General features: G+C 42.4%; 2 protein-coding genes across 2 annotated transcripts in view; one reads left to right on the plus strand and one right to left on the minus strand.

Moving 5' to 3' along the window:
- TRNT1 (tRNA nucleotidyl transferase, CCA-adding, 1) overlaps positions 1 to 2,370 on the minus strand; it is a gene marked incomplete at its 3' end in the record, with an annotated part of 6,113 nt that extends 3,743 nt beyond the window's left edge. The window contains exon 1 of the mRNA XM_010190840.1: positions 2,329 to 2,370. Within this exon, the coding sequence (XP_010189142.1) occupies positions 2,329 to 2,370 (42 nt within the window). The remainder of the gene's footprint in view (positions 1 to 2,328) is intronic.
- Positions 2,371 to 5,230: 2,860 nt separating this feature from the next.
- On the plus strand, positions 5,231 to 20,288 carry IL5RA (interleukin 5 receptor, alpha). Its single transcript, XM_010190841.1, has 10 exons — positions 5,231 to 5,303; positions 6,471 to 6,616; positions 6,882 to 7,020; positions 7,499 to 7,631; positions 7,704 to 7,894; positions 8,842 to 8,987; positions 9,566 to 9,701; positions 12,890 to 12,986; positions 17,970 to 18,051; positions 20,172 to 20,288. The coding sequence occupies exons 1-10, from the start codon at positions 5,231 to 5,233 to the stop codon at positions 20,286 to 20,288; spliced, it is 1,260 nt and encodes a 419-aa protein (XP_010189143.1).
- The last annotated feature ends 5,187 nt before the right edge of the window (positions 20,289 to 25,475 follow it).

The following is a 25,475-nucleotide window of genomic DNA, read 5'->3' on the forward strand; positions in this document are numbered from 1 at the left end:
CGGCAGCTTCAGGGCGCCCAGCGCTCGGTGCCGCAGCCGAAGCGGCGGCAACAACCGCAACCCGGTTCTACAGGGCAAAACCAACACCTCAGCCCACATCTGGGGAGAAAACAACGACACAACCCGTCAGCCCCCACCGCCGAACGGAAAGACATCCCCCCTCTCTTCCCCCACTCACCCACCCGCGGCCCTCCCGGCGACGTCAGGCCCAAGGAAGCAGCACCTCTTCGCCCCGGCGCCGTGGGATGACATCAGCGGCGCGACGCGGCCCGCTCGCCCCGCCCCTTCCCCCAGAGGGCGGTGCGGCCCGGAGTCGGGTTCCGCTGAGGGTGGGCTCGGTCAGGGTCGTGCAGCGCGGCTGTTAGTGGGTCCAGAGTGGCTTTTCCCACAAGTGACGTTGTTTATTCCTTATCAGTTTATGACCCTCCAAAACCCCCAGATCCTTTTTTGCAGAACAGATACGTAACCGGTTGCTAAGTGATTACTTGTAGGCAGTAATTTACAGTCGATAATGCCTAAATGCAAGAGAGAGCTTGTCCGTGTTGAACTGCACCCAATTTCCACCGATTTGTCAAGAACTTTATTAATTCTAATCTTAGCCTCCAAAGCACGCACCTCTCCCAGCTTGTGTCATAAAATCACAGCATGGTTTGGGTTGGAAGGGACCTTAAAGACCACCCAGTCCAACGCCCTGCCAGGGGCAGGTTTGGCTCATACGGTTGCTCTATCACCCTTCTCCCCACTCGGGGAGGCAGGGGACGCGGAAAAAGGAGATTTGCAGGTTGAAATAGAAATATAGTTAATAAAATAATAACAACTAATAATAACAGTTATAAAATACACAGAGTTATACTCAGCCAGTATTGTGGGGGAGTAGGCCCCAGGGTTAGGACAGTAAAGAAGTCCTTCTTGAGATGCCCAGAGAAGAGGGGAAAAGGAGCAGGGGGGAGAACGAGCAAGAGAAGAGCTGTCCCCAGCAAACTCCCTGATTTATAATGAACGTGACGTTTCTGGTATGAATAGTAATAATTAGTCAGTCTGAGGTCACCTTGGGGTTGACTCCCCTAGGTTTCTGTTCCCCCCAGCCTCTGCAACTTTATCTCGAGACTTTGAAGACCTTGAGCAGTATGACAACCTGCATACCAGTATTAGCTAAAACCTATAACGGAAGTTTTATCACATTGTTCCCATGAAATAGAGTGTTGTAGTGCTTACAAAATTGCAGTTTTCCTCAACAGAAAAGTGACTCTAAAATTCTATCCCACTAAATGAGGACAGCAGGGACTGTCTCCCACTAGACCAGGCTGCTCAAAGCTTGGCCTTGATCACTTCCAGGGAGAGGCCATTTAATATGGTTTTCTGTACTTGCAATCCAGGTTGTTAATGAATGTAAGTAATTAGCCGCCTTCTCATCCTTCCTCTAACTCCATATAACGTATAACCCCACTATCTGCAGGCTCTTCCCTAGGCCCTTGAGGTGGTTTCTTGCTTGTGAGCTTTTTTTATCAAGCCCCATGGATGAGCTCCCATGAGAGCTTAAAGCTCTCAGCACAAGGTTAGGAAGCTGGTCTTGCTCTGGTATTGGTGACTTCTGAAAATACCACTGATGTCCCCATGGCTGTATGGACAGGGTGGTATAAAACCACTGGACAAATCCTGCACAGTTTTCCAGCAATGTTTGGATTTTATTTTCTAAGGGAAAAAAAATAGCAGGGTATCAGCAGTGGTCAGCAGGTAGCTGGCTATAGGTTATTTATTTGCAGTAGTCATCAAACATTCCCGGTCTTGAAAAGTTATTGGAGAATTATCAGGCTATGGTATATAATTAACTCTCAATAAATAAAGTAAAACTATTTCTGGGCTAAACTGTGTGCTTGTATGGAGCCTTCCATCCTGTGGTTAAATCTCTAGTTCCCTTTTTCAAAGCATGCTTGTCTAACTTATCATCTGCCATCATTTCTGAAGTACCTATCACATTTGTACTTGAAAGACAGCAGTTATAAAAGAAACCCACAGGGAGATGACCCAGAGGACATTTCAACAAACGGAGCAGACTCTTCACAGAACTTTTGAGACACCACAGGTAACCTCCTGGGATATCTGTCACGATTTGTTTTTGTCTTCTTGTGATTGCTTTGAAGACTGCAAGGGTCCCACTTTGCAAAGTCAGCTTTGCTTTACACTGGGAAATGCATCTGGAACCAGCTTCTGACCAGTTGCCTGTGAGACACTGGGACATGTCAGCTATGAGTAAGAAAATCATTGCCTTTTAGAGCCTGTTTTCTGTGGGTTGGATTTCTAGTGTCCTTTAAGGAGTACACCATTTACCTTCAGCTTATTAGTTTTTACCAAATCTAACAAAAACGTCATATAATCAAGCCGCTTATTTGTCCTGAAAACTTATATATAACCATTTTTCTGAGAAGTGTCATCCTTTTGTAGACTTTGAATTAACATCTTTACTTGAATACACTTATTTTGATTCTCTTTTCAGTGTTTTCTCACATGAAACACACAGGGTATCACAGGCTGCAGTGTGTTCTTACAAGTTATGGTCTTACACAGCTATAGAAATAGCTCTTCCAAAAGCTGTATTTTCACTCTTAGACTGATAGCAAGAAAAATAAAAATAGCATATTTTAAAACAAGGCAGGAAAAGATAAACTGAAAAGAAGAACAGGGATAATAATTGAAAACTAATCTGCATTACAGTAACATTTTACATCCAGTTACAAATCAGTAAGCTGCTGCTCAGAAAATGTTAGATCTGTGTCTAATACATGCATGCTTTTAGACAGCAAAAGTACCTTTGAAAAATTGATCTTGAGGTTCTTTTAAAAAAGCATAGGGAAAAGAATGGGCCCAGGAAGAGTCAGAATCCTTACTTTTTGAGGACAAAATAAAAACCCACTTCAAGTAAACCCAAGAGAGATTCACCTTTTCCCTTGTGCTAAATGCCAGAGCAGTCCTGAAACCAACATACTGACACTACTCAAGTTAGTAGATGTGAATCCTAAGCAGTTGTAAAACATGAGGGGTTTTTTAAAGATTTTTTTAAAATAATGTACTGAAGTGATGGTTTGGTTTGGTTTGGTTTGGTTTTTGTGTTTTGGTTTTTTTTTTAAGTGAGTTTTCTTAGCAGTGGAACCAATGAAGCTTCTTTCCCAAAGTATCGTAGTTGTACCTGATGTGGTATTTGGTTAAGGCTTTGGCTGCAGCTAGGGGAGCACAACCAGTCCCTCTGTCTCTCTCCTATGCCAGAGGAATGTCCTTTGATGGGTTCTTGTGTCTTTCTCACCGAGGTACCTGGCTGACATTACAAGAGCTTAATCTACTTAAACTGCTTCTTAGCTGCTGGTTTTGGTTGTAGGTAGCTGGGGGGAGAGCTTCAGTGAACGTGGTGGGTATTAATAGACAAGCAGGAGTGCAGATGTGCACGCATGCCTAACAGCACAGGCACACACATCTGCATGGTTCAGAGTTGCGTTCTTGGCAGAATTGGACCGCGGTTATTGCTAACATGAAAATGAGAAGCTGGTTTTTATTTTCAAAGACTTGAAGTTGATAAATTTTTACTTTTAAATAGAGAAAAAATGTTACTGGTCTATCTAATAGTCTCATCAGGTAAATGAGCTATACTGTGTTTTTTGAAGCAGGAAGGAAAGCCTGCGACCACTAGTTTATACAAGTGCATATTGGAAATGTGTGTCGTTCTAGCAGTTTTTTAATTATTTTTTATCAGATGAAGCAGTGTAGGTGTGGCAGAAGTGGTCAGATATCAATGCAATTGGAAACTTGTATTCAGTGCACATGATTCCCTTCCGAATAACAGTCTTGTGAAGCAGTGATCTGTATGGTATGCAAGTGAGAAAATCCAGAACAACAGACTTTTCATGAATGGTAATGCAATAGAAATAGTCTTGGAGGCATTGTGTAGGCATAAATGTATGGTGTGAATAACAATTACCTGATTGTTTGTGATTCATGGACATTTTGGAAGAACCAAAATATCTGGCCAAAATGCCTTACAATAACCTAACATACATAAAAGCAACCCCTAATTCCCCAGGAATAAACTGTTAGCAAACTCCAGAGGTTCAATGAGCCTCATGGATATTTTGGTTAGCTGAAGAGTAGATACATATAAAATATGAATATAGATAATGAGTGGCCTTGGACATTAAGAAACACACTGCACTGTAGATTATGTGTCATTTTAATGAATTCAGCATTCACACACCATTTTGAAAAATAGTCACTGTATAACAGAAGTGCTCCAACTGTGATCAATTGGAGTGCTTCCAGTCCCTGGGTTATTTATTGGAGGTTCAGGGAGATCTGATGGGTTAAAGATGTTTTCTCTGCTCATTACATCTGAAAATATTATGTTTTCCATACAAGCAATTGCTGCAGTGCCCCAGGGAAGTAGTGTGATTTGGCCGGGAGGGCATATTTCTCTTCAGCAAGAACATTTTGGAAAGCTGCTGTTCTGTATTTCCATGTTGCTTATATTAGGTTATACATGACTGATTACACGTAGATTTTTTTTTCCTCCCAATACTTCATGAAACAATCTGTAGGAAGCATAAGAACATGCTGGTTTTAAGCAATAAAAAATAGTCATTCATTTACATTAGAAACAAACAAAATAGTTTCTCTTACACCCAATAATTAACACTGGCGAATTGGCCTTGAGCTGAGCACTGGGACTGTTTCTTTAGCAAGCTTTATTGCAACAGAGACTGAAAAGTAAATTCCGGTAAGTAGCCATTTTATATATGGTGGCAGAAAAAAATGTGGTTATTTCTGTCTTGGAGAAAATGGGACTCTACTGAAAGCCAATAGATCTGAACCCAACTCACTCCTCTCCCTGGAGAGATGCTCCAAGTCCGTGACTGCTGCTCTGAACACCCACACATGACAGTGTTTGAAACCAGTAGCTTTTTCAAAGAGGGCTGGCAAAAGCAAAGCGAGCAACATAAAATGTGTTTAGTGGTACTTACATTAAATTTAGCTATGACAAGATGGGTTTTCCTGTGAGGAAAGAAGAGTCTATCCTCTGCAAGAGGGCAGTTTCATTCCTTTGATCATGTGGATATACCATGCTCCATGGTTTGCTTAACACCTGGAATTGTGTTCATTTTTAGCTGCTGGGCTCTGTAAAATGGTGACAAAGCTTGTGTGCTGATACATGGCTGTTCTCATTTACTACCTGAAGATTTTGGCCAGCATGATGAGTGTTTTTCTGATCCTCCTTTGGACAATGAACTTGGTTCAGCCAAACGTACCCCAAGCTGTAGGAGGTAAGGCATTTTCCTTCTACCAGTGCATAGCTTTAGCACTGGTAGGTGACCAAGGCCTCTATGTATTGGTCAAATGCACTATTCTACACATGACTAAAACAGTCCATGAGCACAGGACCACAGATGATTGTTTGTTCAACAATTTAATCCAGCCAGAGCAAAGGCATTATTCCAGCTAGCAATTTTACTTCCAGGAACAAAACTGCAATTAGGTACAGAAACATGACAGCACAAAGCATCACTGGCATAATCCTGGTGTATCAACAACATTAATGGTGATGTTTTTGTGGACATTTCAACAAGAAACATTTTAAGGGAACCACTTCGGGGTGGTTTGTGTTGGGGTTTTCTGAGCCTTCATGAGGCAGTTTTCCTAATGCGAGGGACATGCTTGAAAATGGAACCAGTGGGCATCAAAGGTTGAAATCATGGGAGAAGTGGGGACTGATGTCCCTCAGCTGCCTTGGAGCTGGTAACTGAGAGACGACAGGCTCTGAAGAACTCTAGAAATGGAGGGGAGTAGATTGATTATTTCATTGTCTTGCTATTTATATGCTAACATTTTCCCCCAGCATGAGATCTTCCTCATTTCCATGTGAGCTCCAGGAATCCCTCTTGCCTTGTCGTTTTACATTATCATTTCCATCCTTCTATGCTTTCTTCCATTTGTGCTTAATTCGTCTGTTCATCATTTTGTTTCTTCTCTCACATATAACTTCTTGTGGCTGTTGGCCTTCTCTTGGAAAGCTCCCATGTTACACTCTTCTGCAAGCTTACATGGGTGGGAATTGTTTGTACAGTTGATCACTTCATCAGCCCCGTTTCAGTACAGATGCCCAGTGTCATAGCCCAGTGGGACTATGACGATCAAGTTTGAAAACCTGAACCTAATTAACAAGTCAACTGTAATATATCCTTGGGATTTTAAAGTTGAAGTGGTTGTAAACATTCATGTTTTAAGCTAAGTTTTAAATAAACTCTTAAGAAATTTTGATTGTTATTTAAAGATATTTTTTCAAATATTAGAAACATTTTATAAGAAGCTGAGAGAATATAATACTGAAATGAAATTATTTGCTTGTATTGCTCATAGCTTGTGAACTGCTATTGCTGTAAACAATCCACTGGATTACTATGTTATGAATATTTTTGTTTTCTCCCTTACAGTCCAGGTTTTCCCACCTGTAAACTTCACTCTTACAGTCTCTGCATTAGCACAAGTACTTTTACACTGGAGACCAAACCCTAATCAAGAACAAAGAAACTACACTATTAGATATGATGTGAAAATCCTAAGCCCTGTGCCTGAAGAGGTAAGATTAAAAAATATGCCCAGTATCCTAGGAAGGTTGAATTCCTGTTGAGTTAAACATATTGCACCAAACCAGGGTGCAGTAGGCATGATAGGTCCCTTGAACCATTGGCATATTGAGTCACTTATTCTCTTATATCATAAACATATACCTTGAGCACTGGAGAGATTCCTGATTCCTTTTCAGGAATCAGTCTTTGCAGGTCCCGTAATTTGGCTTCCATAACATGTGATGCTTATTTGATTTTATTTTTTTTAATTTCAAGTATGATACAAAGAAGACTCACAGTATTCGAACAGCTCCACTTCACAATGGTTTCTCTGCACACATTCGGACCTTACTTTTCCATAATAACCTTCAGGTGAGAAGTGACTGGGTGAAGGAAGAACTCCTGCCTCTGCCAGGTAAGAAGAAATGCAAGATGTTCTGCCCCAGTCTGTAGACTAGACATCAAAAGGTGACAGGTTTAATACTTGAAACGTACTGCCACACTGATCTCACAAAATGATGTAGTCCAGGCCATTCTCTACTTCTGGGGAGCCTGGAGTACAATCTGGAGGTGCACAACATGGATAAACCATATAAAATTTTCTAAAAATTCCTTGCTAAGGCTAAGATAGCCTACTTTCATACACTCTAGGATCTTAAAAGATCACATTGTCTTGAATTGCAAGGTGCACATGAAATGGTACAGCTTTACTTACACTGTTTGTGATTCTTCATCCATCCATAACTGATAGGCCTGTGTGATAAGGCAGAGAATCGGATACAATAGACATAGGTATAATGGACCAAAGAAAGTAATCAAAATGTTTTAGCAATGTGAATTTTTTAACAACTTCTGTAATAAGATTTTTCTTTCTGCTTTACTTGTCTCTCTAGGTGCTCCAGAGACATCTGTCACTAATTTGTCCTGTGTTACTCGCATCACCGTTTCTGGTACTGTTTCTCTCCATTGCACTTGGCTTCCTGGCCAAGGGGCACCAGAAGATACTAAGTACTTTCTGTTTTACAGGTTGGTGTTTTCTCCCATTTTAGTCAGCAGTGAATTTCTTTAAGAGCATAATTTCTCTCAATTTTAATTTAGGTATGAGACATACACTGAAGAATGTCAAGATTACATCAAAGACAAGAGGAACAGGAATAGTGAGTGCAGATTTTCAGTGACTCATATTGATCCTGAAGAAGTTGACAATCTCATTGTAATACATGTTAATGGGTCTAGCAAGTATGCTGTCATCAAACCTTTCCAGCAGTTATTTAACCAAAATGCCATTGGTGAGTAGAAATAATTAAAAAAAAGAATTAAAGATGTCTAGCAGGATTGTCAAAAGATTTGTGAGACAATATTACTGAATTGAGGGGTTCCTGATGCAGGTGAAAAGGGTGTGCTGGTTTTGCACAGACATCTTAATAAAATTGGAAGAGATTATAAGACAGAAATGGATGGTTTTAACTAACTTTGAATTTAATGTTATGGAATGACATAAATAAAAAGCTAGAAAATACAATTGGTTATTCTGTTTGTTAGCCAAAGCATTATTTCCAACAGTCATTTTCAATCAATTTAGTCACTATACCTTCAAGTACAGTTTTTATTACCTTTTATTTTACAGCCTTTCTTTAAAAGGAAAAAACACACATGGTGTTAAAGATAACTGTGTGCTTTTAAGGAAAGGCATTAGATTGTTGACTAAAAGGTGTAATCAGCCATGACTGTCTACCATCTTTCATCCCGACAAATAATTTATTTTCCTTCATTAATCCCATGCCTTTCACTTTCCCCTTTTCATGGCTTTGCTAAGATAAAACAGTTGCCATACTTTCTTCTTAGAAATCATCCCCATGCTGATCCATTCCTTTGAATTTGTTCCTATTTTCAGTAACTTTCCTGGTTACATCTATTTGGTTCCTGAACAGAAGTTTTTCTAACTCTTCTATCATTAATTCCATGCTTTTATAAAAATTAATTTAATAGTTCCCACCTCTCCCAGTCACCTATTTTTCTAAAACTTTTAAGTGGATTTTCAAAACTGTTTCCCCTTAACTATTTTCTCCAGTACAGTTATTCCTCCTAAATCCTTATCTTTTCTCTCCTAAATGTGAAATAAATTCAAGAATTATAGGTCCTACTTAGAAACACTATCGGGTTATAAATTGCTCCAATTGTTAGTATTTAAACTTTGCTCTATAAATAACTTACCGATGCAGTTTACTTTTTGTAGAGAAAGTGAATGTTCCCAGAAATGTCACTGTATTCTTAGAGCAAAATGATCTCCTGGCCACATGGGAGAAGCCAATTTCTCCTTTCCCTGAAGAATGTTTTGAATATGAATTTTACCTCTTCAACTTGAAGTCAGGTAACAAGCAGGTAATTGCTTCTCTGATGCTCAAATATTGCACAGCGTTCCTGTCTCTGAGCTGACTGTCCTATATTTTAAATTTTTAAACCATTTTACAATAAACTCTGCTATTAGTACATTTTTGAAACTATGGGCTTTTGGTGAAACCATTTGTGAATAGGGTTCAGCAAAGCCAAAGTCTCGTGAATTTTGGTATTTTTTCCTCTTTTTCTGGATGTCATTTATGTCTGCAACAAACTAGTCCCAAGAGACCTAGGAAAGCAGAAGGACACAAATTGGAGTTACTCAGTTTTATGCACCTGAGTTCAGAACAGTAGGAAGATGAACAATTCTGAAATTCCAGCATTAAGTGTCTGAAGGAAGAATGCAAAAATGAGGCATCTTTCAAGAATTTTCCCTGAAATAATGATGTATTGTGAAAGAAACTGTACCTACAAAAAGAGAAATCTTAATTCAAAAGCAAGGGCAGATGCTCACTGTTAACTAGTAAAGGAGTTTTAAAAAAATAAAAACATGATTAATGTTTGTTTTCTGAACTGTTCAGTCTTAAGTAATCTATAACAGTGCAATATTGTTTTCCTAACAGATATTGAAAATATCCTCAAACAACTTCAGGTTGCGAATTGATGTTACCAGCAGGTATTCCATACACATAAGAGCTAATCATCACATATGTTGTACGAGAGGATTTTGGAGTGACTGGAGTGAAATTATTTATGTCGGTAAGAATCACATGATTGTCTCATGTAGTGAATATGATTACACTGCTGGAAAGCAAATGCTGCCTCATCATGAGCATGCACAACACCAAGTCATTTTAATAAAAGCCAGGAAAATGGGTATTTGAAGAAAGAAACTATTTTGTTAGTGTGAAGGGGAGTTAAATCTGTGTTCCATTAAAAATAATAATAATAAAAATCTCCCAAGCAAATTTTTGGGCATATGGAGGGGTTTTCTGGACAGTGTTGTGTTTTTACAAGCTTATGTTTTCAGAGACTGCTTTAAACAAGCCTAAGGCTTAAGTTCTAGGTATGTCCTTTTACTTGCATTACTTCTTTAGTTGTTACATGTGTTTCCCTGGCATGCATCATGATGTTCATGCTGGGAGTTATTATGAGTGATCAAATCAACTTATTACTTTACTGAAGCTATCTGAGCTCTTAATTGTTGGGGGGGGCAGGGAAGGATCATGGTTTTAGTATCTTTGGAACATGATAATTTGCCCCATTTTGTTCTTTGTTTCTTTCTTGTTTGCTGAACATGTTTTTCTGGAAATAACAGTTTCCTTATCACGGCACGTTATCAACTGTTTCTTCTTAGACATCCTCCTTTGCTCTTATCTTTTGAGTTTCTTAACTTCCTGGTTTTCACTTAAAAAAATGTCTCTAGCACAGTCCTGTTTACTGCACTTTCCCCTTTTATATCTATTTGGTAATGAATGTGATTAAATCTGCTGGTGTTTTGCTGTTTAACTCACCTCCTTGACCTTCCCACTGACATGCCCTTGAGAAGAGGCCTGACCACTCACCTGAGGCAGGGGAGGGCTGGCCAATTTCTCATTAATTAAAAAAACTGGACCTGTGTATTAGCCTCATGCATCTACCCAGGAAATATTTGGATGAGATGAACCTTAAGGCCAGTAGACCTCTTCTGAGTCCATATCCTGAGAAAAACACTAACCCATAGCAGCAATTCTCCAGCTTTGTTTCAAACCGAAACACCATTCTGGATCCTGCTCTGGGGCTGTGGTGATCAAACCCTCCAAAATACAACCATGCTGCCTAAGCAGGAGTTATAAAACTGCACCTTGATATCAGTGTTCTCTAAAAGGTTGCTTAGAAGCATTATAGTCAAACAAAGCTAGAGAAAATCATCAAAGCAGCTGAATGGGCTGGACACCCTCATTAAAGCTGCACGGCAGCCTGATACAAATCAAATCTGCGAAGCTCTGGGTACAGCTGCTGCCAGGGTTCACAGTTTAAAAGATCCACAGGTCCCGTTTGGGGCTGAGAAGCACCTCACAGCACATCTGTGCTGTCCCGATTCTGCTTTCTCCACAAGGCTGAAAGCTTTGAGGGCCCCTCTGTGTCAGCCAGATCACTTTTGGAGCTAACTCTGCTGCGTGGCGTGATGGTGACTGAGGAACCTGGAAACATCGTGTTTATGGATGCCTCTACTCACACGCTGCACATATCAAATACAGAAAATTCATTCTGATGGTAAAAAGTTAGTCTTCCAGAAAAAATATACTAAAATCTTAAAAATATCCAAGGATAGGTCCAGTTACTTCAGTTGTCCAATCACTTCAGTTTTTCATATGAAAAGTGGTTTTTAGAGGCTTGTTGCAGTTCACTTGACACAATACAGGTTACTGCCTAAGTTGCTGGGTTTCAGTACGTGCTCCAGGCACGATCAGTTGCTCTTAACTTTCTCTGTGGCTCTGAGAAAGTTTAATCTGTTCCCTTCGTTTCACATATTACGTAGACATCTCTCTTCACGTGGTGCACGGGGCTGGGCTGGTACCCCTGGGCACGTCTTGGAGAGAAGCCCAAGGAGGAGCATCCTGGGCAGGTCCCCAGAGCCACAGTATGGCCTCTGCAATTGCTGCTTCCTCCACACCTTACTCTGAGTTACAGTGAGACTTGGCATTGCCTAATCATGCCTTTTAGGGGCCACTGCCAATGGACATAAGATGGAAGAGACTTTGGACCCTGCCATTTCTGGTTTGGAAAATGGAGACACTTCCCAGCCTTCATGTGGGGAGGCTTAAAGTTGGTTTATGGGGCTTAACTGTTTACACAGTCTGCTGCCCCAGTCATCCTCAAGACTTACACTAAGCATAACTCATTGCCAGTTACATCCTAAATCTTGTTTCCATGAAAGAAAAGTAGTAACCCTGAAGACAAACCATCCTAACCTGTTTGTAATTGCAAGATTGACTGTGTACCCCAGTTGAGGTGGTACGGAGGTGCAGGATGGATCACACAGGCCTGCTCATGGCGTCCTCCGCACGCTGCTCCCAGGGACTGCTGTGCAACTACATCCATTACTGAAGACAGCAGGCTCAGCTCCTCATTTCTCAGAAACAAATCTGGCCACAATTGAATATTGTTTTTTCCGCAGCACCAATAAACCAAACACTCCTGCTGCTCGCCTTTCGATTACCTGGTAATGGCAGTGCTGACACCTTGATGCATAGGACAGGGAGTTATCGTAAGTGCACACACACTCAGAAGCCTTTTGAAAAACACAGTTCAATGTAAATGTTTTTGTTATATGGCATGATGTGGCACAAAATAATGGCTGTGGTCACTCAGCAATACCTTTTCAAAACAGAAACATTGACCTTGATGGAAATACCTGTGTCTGCTCACAGGCAGGGACGGCAGAGAAATTCTTCTCGAGGAAATGTAACAGCAACAGGCACACAAGAAAAATGGAGAGTTTTGATGTCTTTTTTACAGGCAAGTTTATGAAGCCAGAGAAATCCAGTTCCTGGCTAGAAGGGATTAGCAGAAATGAAGAATGGTTTAATGGAAAACAAAGAGTTTGTGCCTGAAATTATCCCGTTGTGTGCCTGCTGCGTGGCATTGCGTGTCTTGGGATGGCAGCTAACAGAACATATTGGCCTTCTGGTGGGCCTGGCCCCTCACACTTCTCAGCTCATTCTCTCCTTCATGTTAAAATGAAAGAAATTTATTGTTGAAATTAGAAAATCAGTTTCATGAAATTATTCTTGAAGCTCTGTGTTTTGTTCCTAATTCTAGATACCAAGTCTCCACTGTTTTCACATTAAGTTGTGATGTGGATATAATCACATCAAACAATTGATGAAATCTTTTGTAGGGTTGTGTTTAAAATAATCTGCACAGAAATAATATATTTAATTTCTATTTTTCCTGAAATTCAGGGCAAAACAAACTGGAGAATCCTGTAGGCTGGATTTTCACTGTCCTTTGTGTGTCCACATGCTGCATATTTCTGCTTGTTGCTATAATATGCAAAATGTAAGTATAATTGTCTTATTTTTAATTACAGTATAACTAAGGACTAGGTGTTAAACAGGTGTAGGGGGATGTTACAAGCTTTGCTTAATTTTAAGAAAGGGCACTGAGTTTGGTAGTCAAGCACTATAAAAAGCATTATACAATTATACAAAGCAAACGTACTGAATAAGTAATAATCAGCCTCATTAATTATCAATAATAAGATTCATCAAATTTCATGAGGTAAGAGAGTTATCCAATTTAATCTTAAACAACAAAACCATATACTGAGTGAGGTGAATTTGTTAAAAAACCCTATTTGTCCTTATCTCATTTCTTCACTTAAATGGATCTGGTTGGGTCAATGATTTCCCCAAGAGGACCCTGTCTTTAACCTTGCTGGAAGCTGCTGAGAACTTCTTTCATGGCTAAATTGTTCAGGTCTGGATTTTCACAGTCTTGTCTGGTTCAGCCTCCAGACCCACACTCTATATTGGGCCCTGGGCATGTTGTTTGCATTTCAGTTTACATCAGGGAGTGTGGTAGATGCTTTGAAGAGGCAAAACTTCAGAGTTTTTATGCTTGCTTGCTCCTCTTGACCTCTTAACAGGAGCAAGTGCATTGAACTGTTGTTTGCTTTGAGTTTTTGAACTATTTGTGCATTTTATTCTTAATTATTACAGAGGCTATGGATGCCATGTAGTAAAAACAGATGCCATATAGCCAAACTTCCTGAAACATGCTATGTAGGAACCCAGATACACTGGATTTCTGTAGCTGTGATTAGTCAAATCATAAGTGATGAATTAAAGAATCAATGTAATTACAAGCTTCTCCCCTGAAACATGCAGCAAGAAGCAATTATCAGTCCCCAATAAACACAGCTCCCAGTAATGTAAGTGCTGTTCTTGACTCTGCTAACCTATTAATTTCTTCAGTGCCTTTTAATTTATTGGTCATCCTGATGTGTCCTTGGCGATTTTCCTTTCCATACCACATTTCCTTTATCAAATAAACATCTTGTCTACAGGAATGTTACATTAGAATAACTGTTATTAACTCTCCCTAAAGTGTCTGGTGTCTATGATAACCTGTTCTTCAGAAAATTTAATTAGCATAGCAGGTCTCAATAAGCAATCCTTTTTGGAACAAGATAGATTAACTCTGCAGAGTTTATTCAAGTTGTGCTTCATATGCACTTGTTCCCAACTATGCAGCCTATGCGCACCGCTCTTACATCACTGGTTCTTTTATATTGACCTGTCTTCATAGCTGTAGGTCCTTAGCTGCTCCAGCATAATCTTCATCAGCTCTCTCCTCTCTCTGTGGGACAGCAAAACACCAGCACCAGTTAGTTCCAACACCAGTTAGTAGCAGGCGTACCGCTCCATGTTTGCCTGCGGAGTTTGGCAAGTAGTTGGCTATGTTACCCCATGAGGAGATCCTGAAACAGATACAGGAGGAGAAACAAGTATAGGGGAAGACTTCTACTCAAGGACCAGCTCGAAGATGCTGTACTAATGCACTTTATGAACTTTAATACATCAGGCCAATTTAAGTTAGCTTTTCCAAGTTTAGCTGCTTGATGCCACATTGGTTACTTCTAGGAGTTTCTCTCTGCCTAGCTAGTATATAATTCCCTAGCACCCAGAGGCTCATTACATACCATCTTTGCCAAAGGGATTAAAATTTTATGTGTGCTGTGCTGAATTTTGTGAAGTCGCTAGCTTTACTCCACCTTCCTGAGATGCTTGTTGCTCAGTGTTCTTGCAACTTCTGCAATCCCCCAGCCTGCCTGGGAGGAGGTGGGAAGTGTAAGGAGATGAAACACAGTGTGTATCCTGTGCATTTGTTGTAACTGCAGATATTAAAAAAAGAAAAATAGAACAGACTCCCTAGATCACAGTTTCATTAGTACTCAGAACAAAATTAACTCTATCCCATCCAGAAACCACACAACTGCTCTTGGAAAGTCATGAAGCATACCATAGAATTCAAGCCACAGAATAATTTAAAATTTCATACCATTTGAAGCCATTGCAAGGAATTTCATTATAGCAAAGAGTTCTATATGTTTCTTCTGTGTACTCCCTGGTGATTGCAGGCATCGGAGATACAGACCACCATGTGGGAGAAATGCTGCAAGGCAAAGTAGCCTTTGGAACTATTTTGATGGTCTTTTCCCCTTGCTTGCAGTAGCTGATGGGGTTACTGTCTTGATAAAAAGCACAATGGAGTATTTTCCTAGCTTGCCTTCTGTCTTTATGAATAAGCATCTTCTGTACTTCCGTAGGCTGTACCTTGGAATAACATTTTCTCCCAGAGGTGAGCCCACAGGAGGATGTAGTTAATAACTTGCTCCCAGCTGCTCTCCAGTTAACTGCCATGAGGACAGTCAGTGCCCTCCATACCCTGAGATCAATGTGGTCATCACGACCTCCACCTGGTCCCCTCCCTCTTCCACAGCCCACTCAGGTCCATGACCAGCAGTCACCAGCCACCTGCTACAGGAAAGCCATTTGGAAAATGTCAGGGGGAGTCTTGGGGGAAATGAGACACTAGAAAAGGCACCCTAACATACTGTGAAAACAAATACTTTATCAGTCTCATCATAGCGGTTAGAAGAGGGAAAAGAAGAACTTGTTCTTTTACTGGTTTCTCTTTATTTATCTTTGGCCTTTTCATGTCACAGCCTGTGGGAAAAGTGGCAAATTTCAGAAAGACAGACACAGCGCAATAACTAGAGGCCCTGCAACACTGAGTTAAGGCACGAGGGTCCTGTGGGGTGTTTCCAAAGCCTGAAGGTCCAAGTAGCACTAACAGAAAGGGGCATGCTCTAACCTGCATAGAGCAAGCAGAGACAACTGGAACACTTCTTGTGACCAGATACTTAATCACACAACTCCAACTTTTCAGTGTCCTGCAAAAAACAACAGGACCACTCTGAGGGCACCACAGTCACCACCCCCACCAGCGCCTCACTGCAAAGACTCTGGCACCTGAGGGGCACGCAGACCCCACCAACTCAGTGTCCTTCTGCCTTATTTCTGTTGGACGTTTGTGCACCACACCTTAAGTGTTTCGATTCCAGAAGTGACGTGTAACTTATGCTTTTTGCTGACTCAATAAAGAATTTTGATATGGCTCCATCAAAATCTTTTATTGACAAACAGCATGACTAGAAACACACCAATTCCAAACAAAACCAAATCTTGTTGGTTACTTCACACAGCAACAGCATAAATCAAAACCACACTCAGAGCTGAAATAAGGTATGGGTGAGATCATGTGGCCTCCAGAAAGGCTTGGGAGACCCAATGGAGTGTAAGAGCTGTGAAGACAACAGCGCTTGCAAAGCTAACCTGGGTATGGTCACAAAGACCTAATCCTTTGCAGGACAGCTGGGAAGAGTAGAGATGATGCCAGACGTTGGAGTGTTAATATTGTCACTCATCATGGTCCCACTTCTTTGTTACACCAGTGCCATGTTAGTGACCCTAGTGGTGACCACACAGGTTGTCCTCTGCAGGCCAGGAATCGTTGGACTGCATTCAGCATTTCAACAATGGGGATGCAAATGTTTCCTAAAAACAACTCACTTGCACCCTGCTATTCCTCCCCATATTCCCACTTCTGGTTGTACATCTTCATCACAAACCCTTGTCCATGTGCAGCAATGGGGAGACATCCCATGGCTTGCTCTGTCAGGTCTATCATGCGAGTGGTGGTATGGCCCTTCCCTTCCCCTAACAATTAGTTAAACATCAATGTCTCCTTCAAGGCAACAGCAGCTCAGTTCAGGTTTAGCTCCAAACTGAAAGTCAGGAAGTACTGTTCTTACCTTCCTGGTGAGAATGAATAGCAAGATAAAAGAAAACTTGAGAGAGCTCAGAAAGCTTTTGGAAGAAGAATGGTCATAAGAACGTAAGTGTTCAACTAACCAGACATCAGCCAGGAAAATTGCCACAAAAGAAATGGGCAAGAGGAGCAAATCTGCCCTTGGTCCCAGCACTAAGGGTACAGGAAGGGTGCAGCTATGGCTCCACCTTGGCCACTTCTCTGCTTCATGGACATCAGGCTAGCTCCACAGCACAGGAGCTGCATACTAATTCTGGGCTAAATTCTATAATCTTCACACAGGCCAAGTTCCCAATAACATCTGGCCCTATTTGGACATTGTGCTATCCGGGTGTAGAGATAGTGAATGCATTTTAGCGATTGGAATGTGAAGTCAGTATTCTGGGATATATCAAAGACAAGAAAAAGTTCACTCTGCTTCACTTGCTATCACAAAAAGATGTATGCCTGTATGCTTGAACCAGACTACAGGGTGTCAGGCAGGAAAGGAGTATCTCAAAGGGTGTTAGCGGGATGAGTTATTACACTGCTAAGCAGAACCATTTACTGTCAGCCATCTCTGGTCCTGTTCCTCACCTCCTGCTTGTTCCCTTGGCACACAATTAATTGCAGTTGCTCTCCCACCACGAGACACGGGCAGATTATGTCCAGAAACCAAAGTCTGAGCAAGAGGCAGCCTGTCTTGAAAGTCCAAACAAAGCAGATGACAATGTGGCCCTTGGGAAGAACACGACTGCAAACAGACATATTGGAGCAATTAATTTCTCTTCAAGACAGGAGGTTAAAAGCTGTGGCAATGCCCCCTTGGGTCCAACCTTCAGGCCCAGCTCTCTGCTGGGATGCGATGGGAGAGGCCGATGAGGGAGAGCATCAGTCCACTGTCTCTTTGTCATCTGCATGTCCCCAGGGTCCAGAGGTGTCCTGGTAGGAACGGCACACCTGCCTGTGGACCATTATCCATTACTTTCACTCCTTTTGAACCTGCTGCTCCTGTCAGATGCTGATGACTGGGTGGGAGGGGAGCAGGAGGGCTGGTGGTGCGAGGAGACGTGCCTTCTCATGGGGCTACACATGGGCTGCTTCTTGCATACATCATCCATCAGAAAAAGCTATTTTTTTACATCCCTCTACTACTGTTTTTTGCAGAAACCACATATGGAGTAAGCTGTTTCCACCAATTCCAGCACCGAGCAACAAATTCAGAGATCCCTTCCCAAATGACTATGAGGTAAAATAACATTTTAGTCATTCTTTGTTTCTTTTATTTTTTTTTTTGACTAGGAGGAGTGCTTGCGCTTGTGTGCTGCTCTTGCCCAGAAAGGCTGGGAGCATACAGCTTGTTATTGCTCAGTTAAACCTTTTGACCTCTTAGAATTTCTAAAGTCCATATTAAATGTGGACTACACTGTCAAATGCACTGTGCAAAACATGCCAAGTGGGAAATTTGCAGGTGCAGTTAGCGTAACGATACACACAGCCCTGACTATAACCTTGATTTAGCCATCAAAATCATGAGGCTGTTTGTGCAATCAGAACTGCTGAGGTGGGATCTCACCTGGCTGGGTGGCCACCTCCTCTGAGGACAGGTCCCAGTCTGCACTTGGGTATGAAGTGTTCTGGGGAGGGTTAAAACCAAGCAAAAATAATTCCAAATCAGAAAGCTATTTCTGCTGCAGTGGGGTGCAGGAAGGATTAAGTGTCACTGTTGAGTGCTTTTCTAATACACAATGAATTTCAGGTACCTGGTGCCTTAACTTTGGCTCTGCTTTTTGTACAGAAATGCAGTTTTCTCTTCCCCTGAGCACAGCCAGGTAGATTGCTCTGCCTTGACAGGGGCTGGAGGCTGACTCCCAGAGAGCTGATTTATCTTGTGAAACACAACAATGGCAAATGTTTTGGTGCTACTATTAAGCTGGTCTTAAGCCTTATTATGATTGCTGTTATCTCCCAGTAAATACATTTGCCTTTACAGATATGGTACAACTCCTCGTTGTCTGCTCAGGGGAAGTGCTGCTCAGTAACTTGATTTTAATTTATCCCTTTAGAATAGGGTTTCTTTTTTTGGGACGTTGTTCTTATTCCATGGTCTGGTCAAGGAAACAGGCTTAAAAGATTATAATGTAATGTTTGTTTTTAATTAAAGTCGCTGGTGTAAAATAGCATGACTTAGGGTATCGCAAATAAGAATATGAGAAATAGCAAATACTAACACTGCAGAGAGAAAATGTGAGCCTGCAAAGGCTGTTTCACATTATCAAAGGCAGCACTGCCTTATGTTTAGTAGTCTTTTTATTTACAGTTAGCTGGGTGCAGGTAAGTGATACCAGCTGGGGGCTTTCTACTGGCACCATGGCCGCGAGGGTGGTGGCACCGACAAGGATTGGTGAGGACACGGCCCTGAGATTGCCCAGGAGAGTGAAACCCTGACAGCTTTTTGTTATGGCCATTCGGCTCCTAAATTTGTAGCGTAAACAGCGGGGTGAGGTGATGAAAGCCCTGCACGGTAGTGGAACCGTGCTCGGCCCAAGTAGCAGCTCTGCCTCCTGCCACCGCTGAGGGCTTCCCAGCAGCTCAACTACTGCCTTCTGCTTCCTTCTGTGAGTCACCCCGGCTTGTGCAACTCTGCTCAGTACCAGCTGGTTGGGATCTGGCCCCACAGGTGGGCTTTGCAGCTGTGTATTCAGAAAAATTCACGTCCCTTCCAACATGCCCTCCAGCTCCTCCCAGGGCTCTTTGTCCTTGGCTACAGAAGTTGTCTGGTGGGACACTGTAGTCAACTGCGTTGTGCAGAGCATGCCAAATGGGAAATTTGCAGGTGCAGGGGGCTTCTGGCCTGAGTGATGAGCAGCCCCCTTGAGAAACTAATCAGAAATAAAATTTCTGGTGAAACTCTTCTGTTGAATCCAAAGCTTTCTTGGCTCTTACCTCACTAAGCGTTTTGGGTGAATCTCTCTTTAAATGCACCAACTTGAAACACGGTGTTCTGCAAAGCATGTCAAGTGAGGGCTTTGCAGCATTTGTTTCATAACAAATATTCTGGCCTCAGTGATGAGCAGCCCCCTTGAGAAACTAATCTAATTAAACTAAACTAAACTAAACTAAACTAATTTCTGGTGAAACTCTTCTGTTGAATCCAAAGCTTTCTTGGCTCTTACCTCACTAAGCGTTTTGGGTGAATCTCTCTTTAAATGCACCAACTTGAAACACGGTGTTCTGCAAAGCATGTCAAGTGAGGGCTTTGCAGCATTTGTTTCATGACAAATATTCAGTGCAGGCTTAAAACACAATGTCGTGACTCCTCTCTCTTAATCAATGCAGTTTAGTTGATAACCTCAATTTCCCTCCCAGCTAAAAGCTGTGTTTGCTTTCCAGAGAGCACGTACCTTCACCAGCGAGACGGAGACCGAGTTCGGCAGCTTCACTGAAGATCTCTACTGCAGCACCCTCGATGACTCTGTCTTCTGAGAGGCTGTGGAGCTGACAAGGCAACGTGGTCCCAGCACATCACCCAGCATCGCTGGAGCAGGCTTCGTGTTACCTCCGCTGCGGTGGCCTTCCCAACGGGGGAGGACTTGCTTACACCAGGTGCCTTGCGTAATGACAAGATATTAAACAAAAAGTCCCAGTTTAAGCAGCATATGAGTACACAATACAAGAGCTGGAGTAGGAAAAGTAATTCTAGAAAAGAGCCAATGGCTTTTTTTTCTGGTTGACAACTTGATCTTTTGGATTTTTGTTTTGTTTGAAATACCTCTGACAACTCAAGATGCAGAATGCAAACTGGGACTTGGTGCAGCCCTGGCGCTGGCAGTGACCAAGGGTGGGGGGTCGAATACTGGGAAAAGAGCCAAACAAGCTGTAGAGCACCCCAGTGCTGTCATCCGTGGTGCTGCATGGCTACAACAAATCCATTGTGAGAGTGGGGACTCACACTTGGCCTTCACTGATAAACTTCGTAATGAAACTGTGAACTTAGCAAATAACCTGCATGAAGGAACTTATTCACATCTTGCTTTTTAACTAAATACAGCACCAATTTTGGATGTTGGGGAAAGGCTGTCTCAGTTGCAGGACTTTATAAACCTCTAAACCTCTGGATTTTACAGGCTGTTTAAGACAAGGTTAGTTTGCTTACACAGCTGATGTACAATTAGAGTGGTGCTATTTTTGTACACGCAGCTAACACCTTGCCTTGTTACCTCTGTACATGCAGGTAGCACATAGCCTTATAATTTGTGTGCACAGCTGGCATCTCACTGCCACAGGCACAGCTCCCGAAATTGCAGTTTGTGTGTGTGGCAGGTTTTGCAGGTGGCCTGGGCTGCCACAGGGATTACGTGCATTGCAGGCCTGCGAGAAGCCGCATTTAAACTTAAGTAAATTCACAGCTTGGGAATTGAAAACTGTTTTGGCAAATAGCTACAGAACGCTGCAAAAAACTGACAGGAGACTCCTGCTCATGAGCCACTGGCAACTGAAGAGCCCTCAGCAGCCCCCAGCAGAGCACAGACCCCAGCACTGAGCATGAAACCCTGGCCTCAGCCAGGCACAGCCAGCTCTGAACACGCTGCTGGCTCTGCACAGTGAGGCCTGGGGAAGGAAACAGATTCTCCTCAGATTTTACCTGTGAAGTGCTGAGACATCGGTAAAAATGTTTACGCCTGTGTAGTTGTGCTGCCACGTGGACAAGGACACTGGAGCAGCAATCCCTGATGCCTGCTGCGTGCCTCTCCTTGGGTGTCCTGGCTGTCCAAGAGGAGTCCTCGCTGTTTATTCCTCTCCTGGCTTGTGGAAGTTTATTTTTTTCTTCCGGTTATTTTCTTCCTTCCTGTAAGATTTGAACATTTTGCAGAAGAAAGCAGGCATTTTTAATATCTTGGCTTCCCTGAGGCTTTTATGTCCCCAGCTTTTGGCTGCGTGAAGCCGACAAAGCTGTGATGGCTGATGCCTGTGTGGGGTCACGGCGGCCGGCCGAGATGGCGATCTGGGCACTGCGAGACCCCAGTTGCAGGGTGAAGCAAGGGCTTCACTGGTGTCTTTTACACTCCCTTCTCCTGAATGACGGAATGGCACGGGGATGGGTGGGCTCTGAACAGCACTCAGTTGCTCACCGGAGGCCGCGGGATGGGGTGGTGCGGGAGACTCGCAGTTGGCTCATTTTCAGCCTCGAGCTCCTGTGCAGGCTCTTGCCTTTGACAGCAGCATCTGCAAAAGGGCAAGAAGGGATTGTCTGTGCTTCCTGGCACAAGAGGTTACAGCTTAAGGGGGGGGACAAAGAAGAAAAAAAAAAAGAAGGAAAAATAGCACCAACTGATAAACTTTCCTAACTGCGCCTACAAACCAACATGCAGCCTGGGAATGCAGTTTTAACTGTAATTAAAGAAAGGCGCCAAGGACCTCTTGGTGCTTTTTAGAGGCTTTTTTTTTTTTTGCAGGGATCTGGGCTCCTCCTTCATGTGCAACTTCAGTTGCCTTCAGGAAATCTTGAAAAATCCAAGCCCAATATTGCAACCTGTTTTTCATCGCTATCTGTTGTTCCATCTTAAATGAACTGGGTTTGAGACCGCATTGGTTTCTGTTTGTGATTTGTTTACTCACATCGTGTAATCCTTCAAGCGAGTTACCAAATAAACCTCGTGCCTGATGCCGCTTGAACAACTCGGGGTTTGACCTCTGGCTGCAGACCACGAAGCTCTCCTGTTACCGCAGCGTCCCTTCTACTGCCAGGAAACCTCCTCTTTGTCCAGCTGGGCAGAGGGGGGTTAAGCACATTAACAAAGGATAAATAGAAAGGTTTGACCCAGCAAGTAAATTGTTTGGAAAGTGCTGAATGTAATGGAGTTCCCAGGTGCTACAGACTAAAAATAATAAGAAATGAGCCAGCTCTCATCTGGGTGAAATAGCATGGCTCCATCACAATTAATGTAGCTCATTAATATAACAATATTTGTGCCTCAGATGTCTCACCTGCATGTGATTTTAATGGTTCTGAGGTGTCCCTCTTTAACAATCTAAAATCACAATTTCATTGGTAAAATCCTAAAAATGAGACTGAAGAGAATTCACTTACTGTAGTGTACTTTATGTCGTGCCTTCAAAATAACTTTTCTAAAAGTATTTTCATTTCTATTATTGGCAAGATATTGCAGAGATTAATGCAATATATTTACGTAAATTTTGCATCTGAGCTGTACATCTGGCCACGTGAAAGCGTGTGAAGGCTCAGCACTTCCCAGCGCAGGCAGGGGCAGCCTCAGGCAGCTGGGGCGTTCTCGGGGCGCATGGTCACGTACCTGCTGTTCTGTGTCGCTGATGAGGACGTGCATCATGGGAAAACAATGCAAACATCTGCAATGTGCCCGTGATGACGAGAAACCCTCTGTGGATGTTCAGCCCGTGAAGCTGTCCCTGAATTCCTAGAGTTATGAGTTTTGAGCCCAGAGTGCAAAGAAATACTTATTCTGAGAGTTTTCTTCTTTAAACCCAGCTACAAACCCAGCATGTTCCTCCTGCTGCAGCTTTTCTGTGCTGCCTCTGTGACAGCAGGCCCAGGAGCGACCCCTTACCCCCCATCTCTAGAGATGGCAATTTGAAATTTGCTTTTTAACAACTGAATTGTGTTACCAGGCCATTGTATTTTAAATCTTCATTGACTGCAGAGCGCAATATCACTGCTTTGAAACGCAGAGCACAATTACACAACTCCTGTGCTGCCCTCCCTGAAAACCAGAATTAGAAAAGTGGGCCTGGTGCATTTAGCAATTTCAAGCAGTGCCCCCCAAACCCCTCAGAAATCCCGCAAGCCGAGCAGAGCAGCGGAGCTGTACCTGGCGAGGGCGCTGCTCTGGGCGCGGGGTCAGCGCTGCTCCGCAATCCTGCGCTGGCAGCTCGTGCCTGGGGCTGCTGCTGCGGTGGCTGTGGTCACGGGGTCGGCGAATGCCAGTCTGCTCTTTTTGTTTGGTTTTTCCCTTTTCTTGTTCACTTTGAGCCCCCCAAGCTTCAGAGGCTCCGCTCTGATGGCACCAGCCCACACAGGCTTGGAAAGGTCACGACTCTACAGAAACAGAGGTTACCACCCCAAATTCACCCACTCAGTTACATTTTCTTGCAAGTTTTGGAAGCAAAATTAGACCAGAGATGTAAAAATAGATTTTCTTTCCTGGCTCCACAAAGTTTTGACTTAAACCGACTCCTGTTTTGTATCTTCTCATCAGTGACGTTCTCAGCAGGCACTGCCTATTGCCATGGGGAAATTTGTCACCAGGTACAATGAAACAGGGAGGAAAAATGCTCCTGGAAGACAGGTGTCTTTACAAATGACAGAATATTTATTACCAATACCTTTAAAAAAAGATTACATCTGCTAGATCACTGATAAATAGAATTTACACTGGGGAGAAAACTACAGAAGCTTTTTTTTTTGTTCCATTTTTCTTGGTTTTTTGTGGTTTTTTTGGGTTTTGATTTTTTTTTTTCTTTTTTACATAGAAGTAACCATATCAAACTAAGAAAGGAACACAGCTTGAAATACTGACAATATTTCTCTGGTCAACACCCCTGACTTTTACACAAGTGGAATCCTGATTATGAGTTACTGAATAAATATATTTAGAAGGTCTAAAAGTTAACTGTATTATTTTGTAAGCAAAAAAGACAAGTTACAGGCAAATTCAAGCTATCAGGAAAAAAAAAAATTAAACCACTGCAGCGCATTTCAACTTGAAAATTTTATAGAAAATTCCGTTGCCTTTTGCTAGCGTTATCCCATCTGAGTGAACTTACAAAATTACCCCGTAGTAACAAACAGTCCTCTTAAGAAGAATTATTTTGCTGTGGATATTGTCGTTTTCCAGCATGACTCTATTTTTGCCTTCAGGCGTCTATGAAGAGTTTCTAAAGGCAGATTTCCTAGCAGAAACCTGCTGGGAGATCCCACCCCGAAGCGTGGCACAGCTCCTCGGATGCTCGAGCTTCACACCAGGTTTCCTAAGCGTTTTCTCTGTAGTGGAGTTAGAAGGATGATGAATTATGTTCCGATGCACGTGGAAAGCAAGCGTGTGTTCGGACAACGAACCCAGGGCAGCTTTATCTCTCGGAGTCGCTGGATCCGAATTTCCTTGGAATAAAATCCCAAAAGGCGAGGTTTCTGTGAGAACCAGGCTGTTCGCTCGCTCCTTCGGGTACCTGTCCCTTCTTGTCACTAGAGGCAGAGATCTCGTCTTCGCAGCATCTTCATTCCTACCCAGTTTAATGCTAATTATGATAAAGACAAAGCTATTTCAAGACAGTAAAAATGGACCCTTACTGCGTGATGCCAGAATATTCGCTACATGTCCTGTAGTCCACACACAACCGAAATTTGTGTAGTTTCTCAAGATCATAGTATGCTTGCTATTTCGAGTTTCTCTTGCTTAGATCTCTGAATAAAATGTAACATCTCGTGTGTTATAAGCACTTAATTTAACACAAGAACCATTGTAACTGCCATTTAATTACAGCCACATTACGAACTGAATCTGGAACAGTTCTGCCTTGTAAAACTGTACAGTAAAGTTGCAGCCCATTTACTAAGAACAACTTTGAACTCTCCGTAAAGGAAAAAATTCCAAACAATATTTTTGTGATAATGTCATCCGTAGCATTTTATAGCAG

This window comes from Mesitornis unicolor, unplaced genomic scaffold (assembly GCF_000695765.1).
Source record: "Mesitornis unicolor isolate BGI_N332 unplaced genomic scaffold, ASM69576v1 scaffold6918, whole genome shotgun sequence".
NCBI classification, from domain to species: Eukaryota; Metazoa; Chordata; class Aves; order Mesitornithiformes; family Mesitornithidae; genus Mesitornis; species Mesitornis unicolor.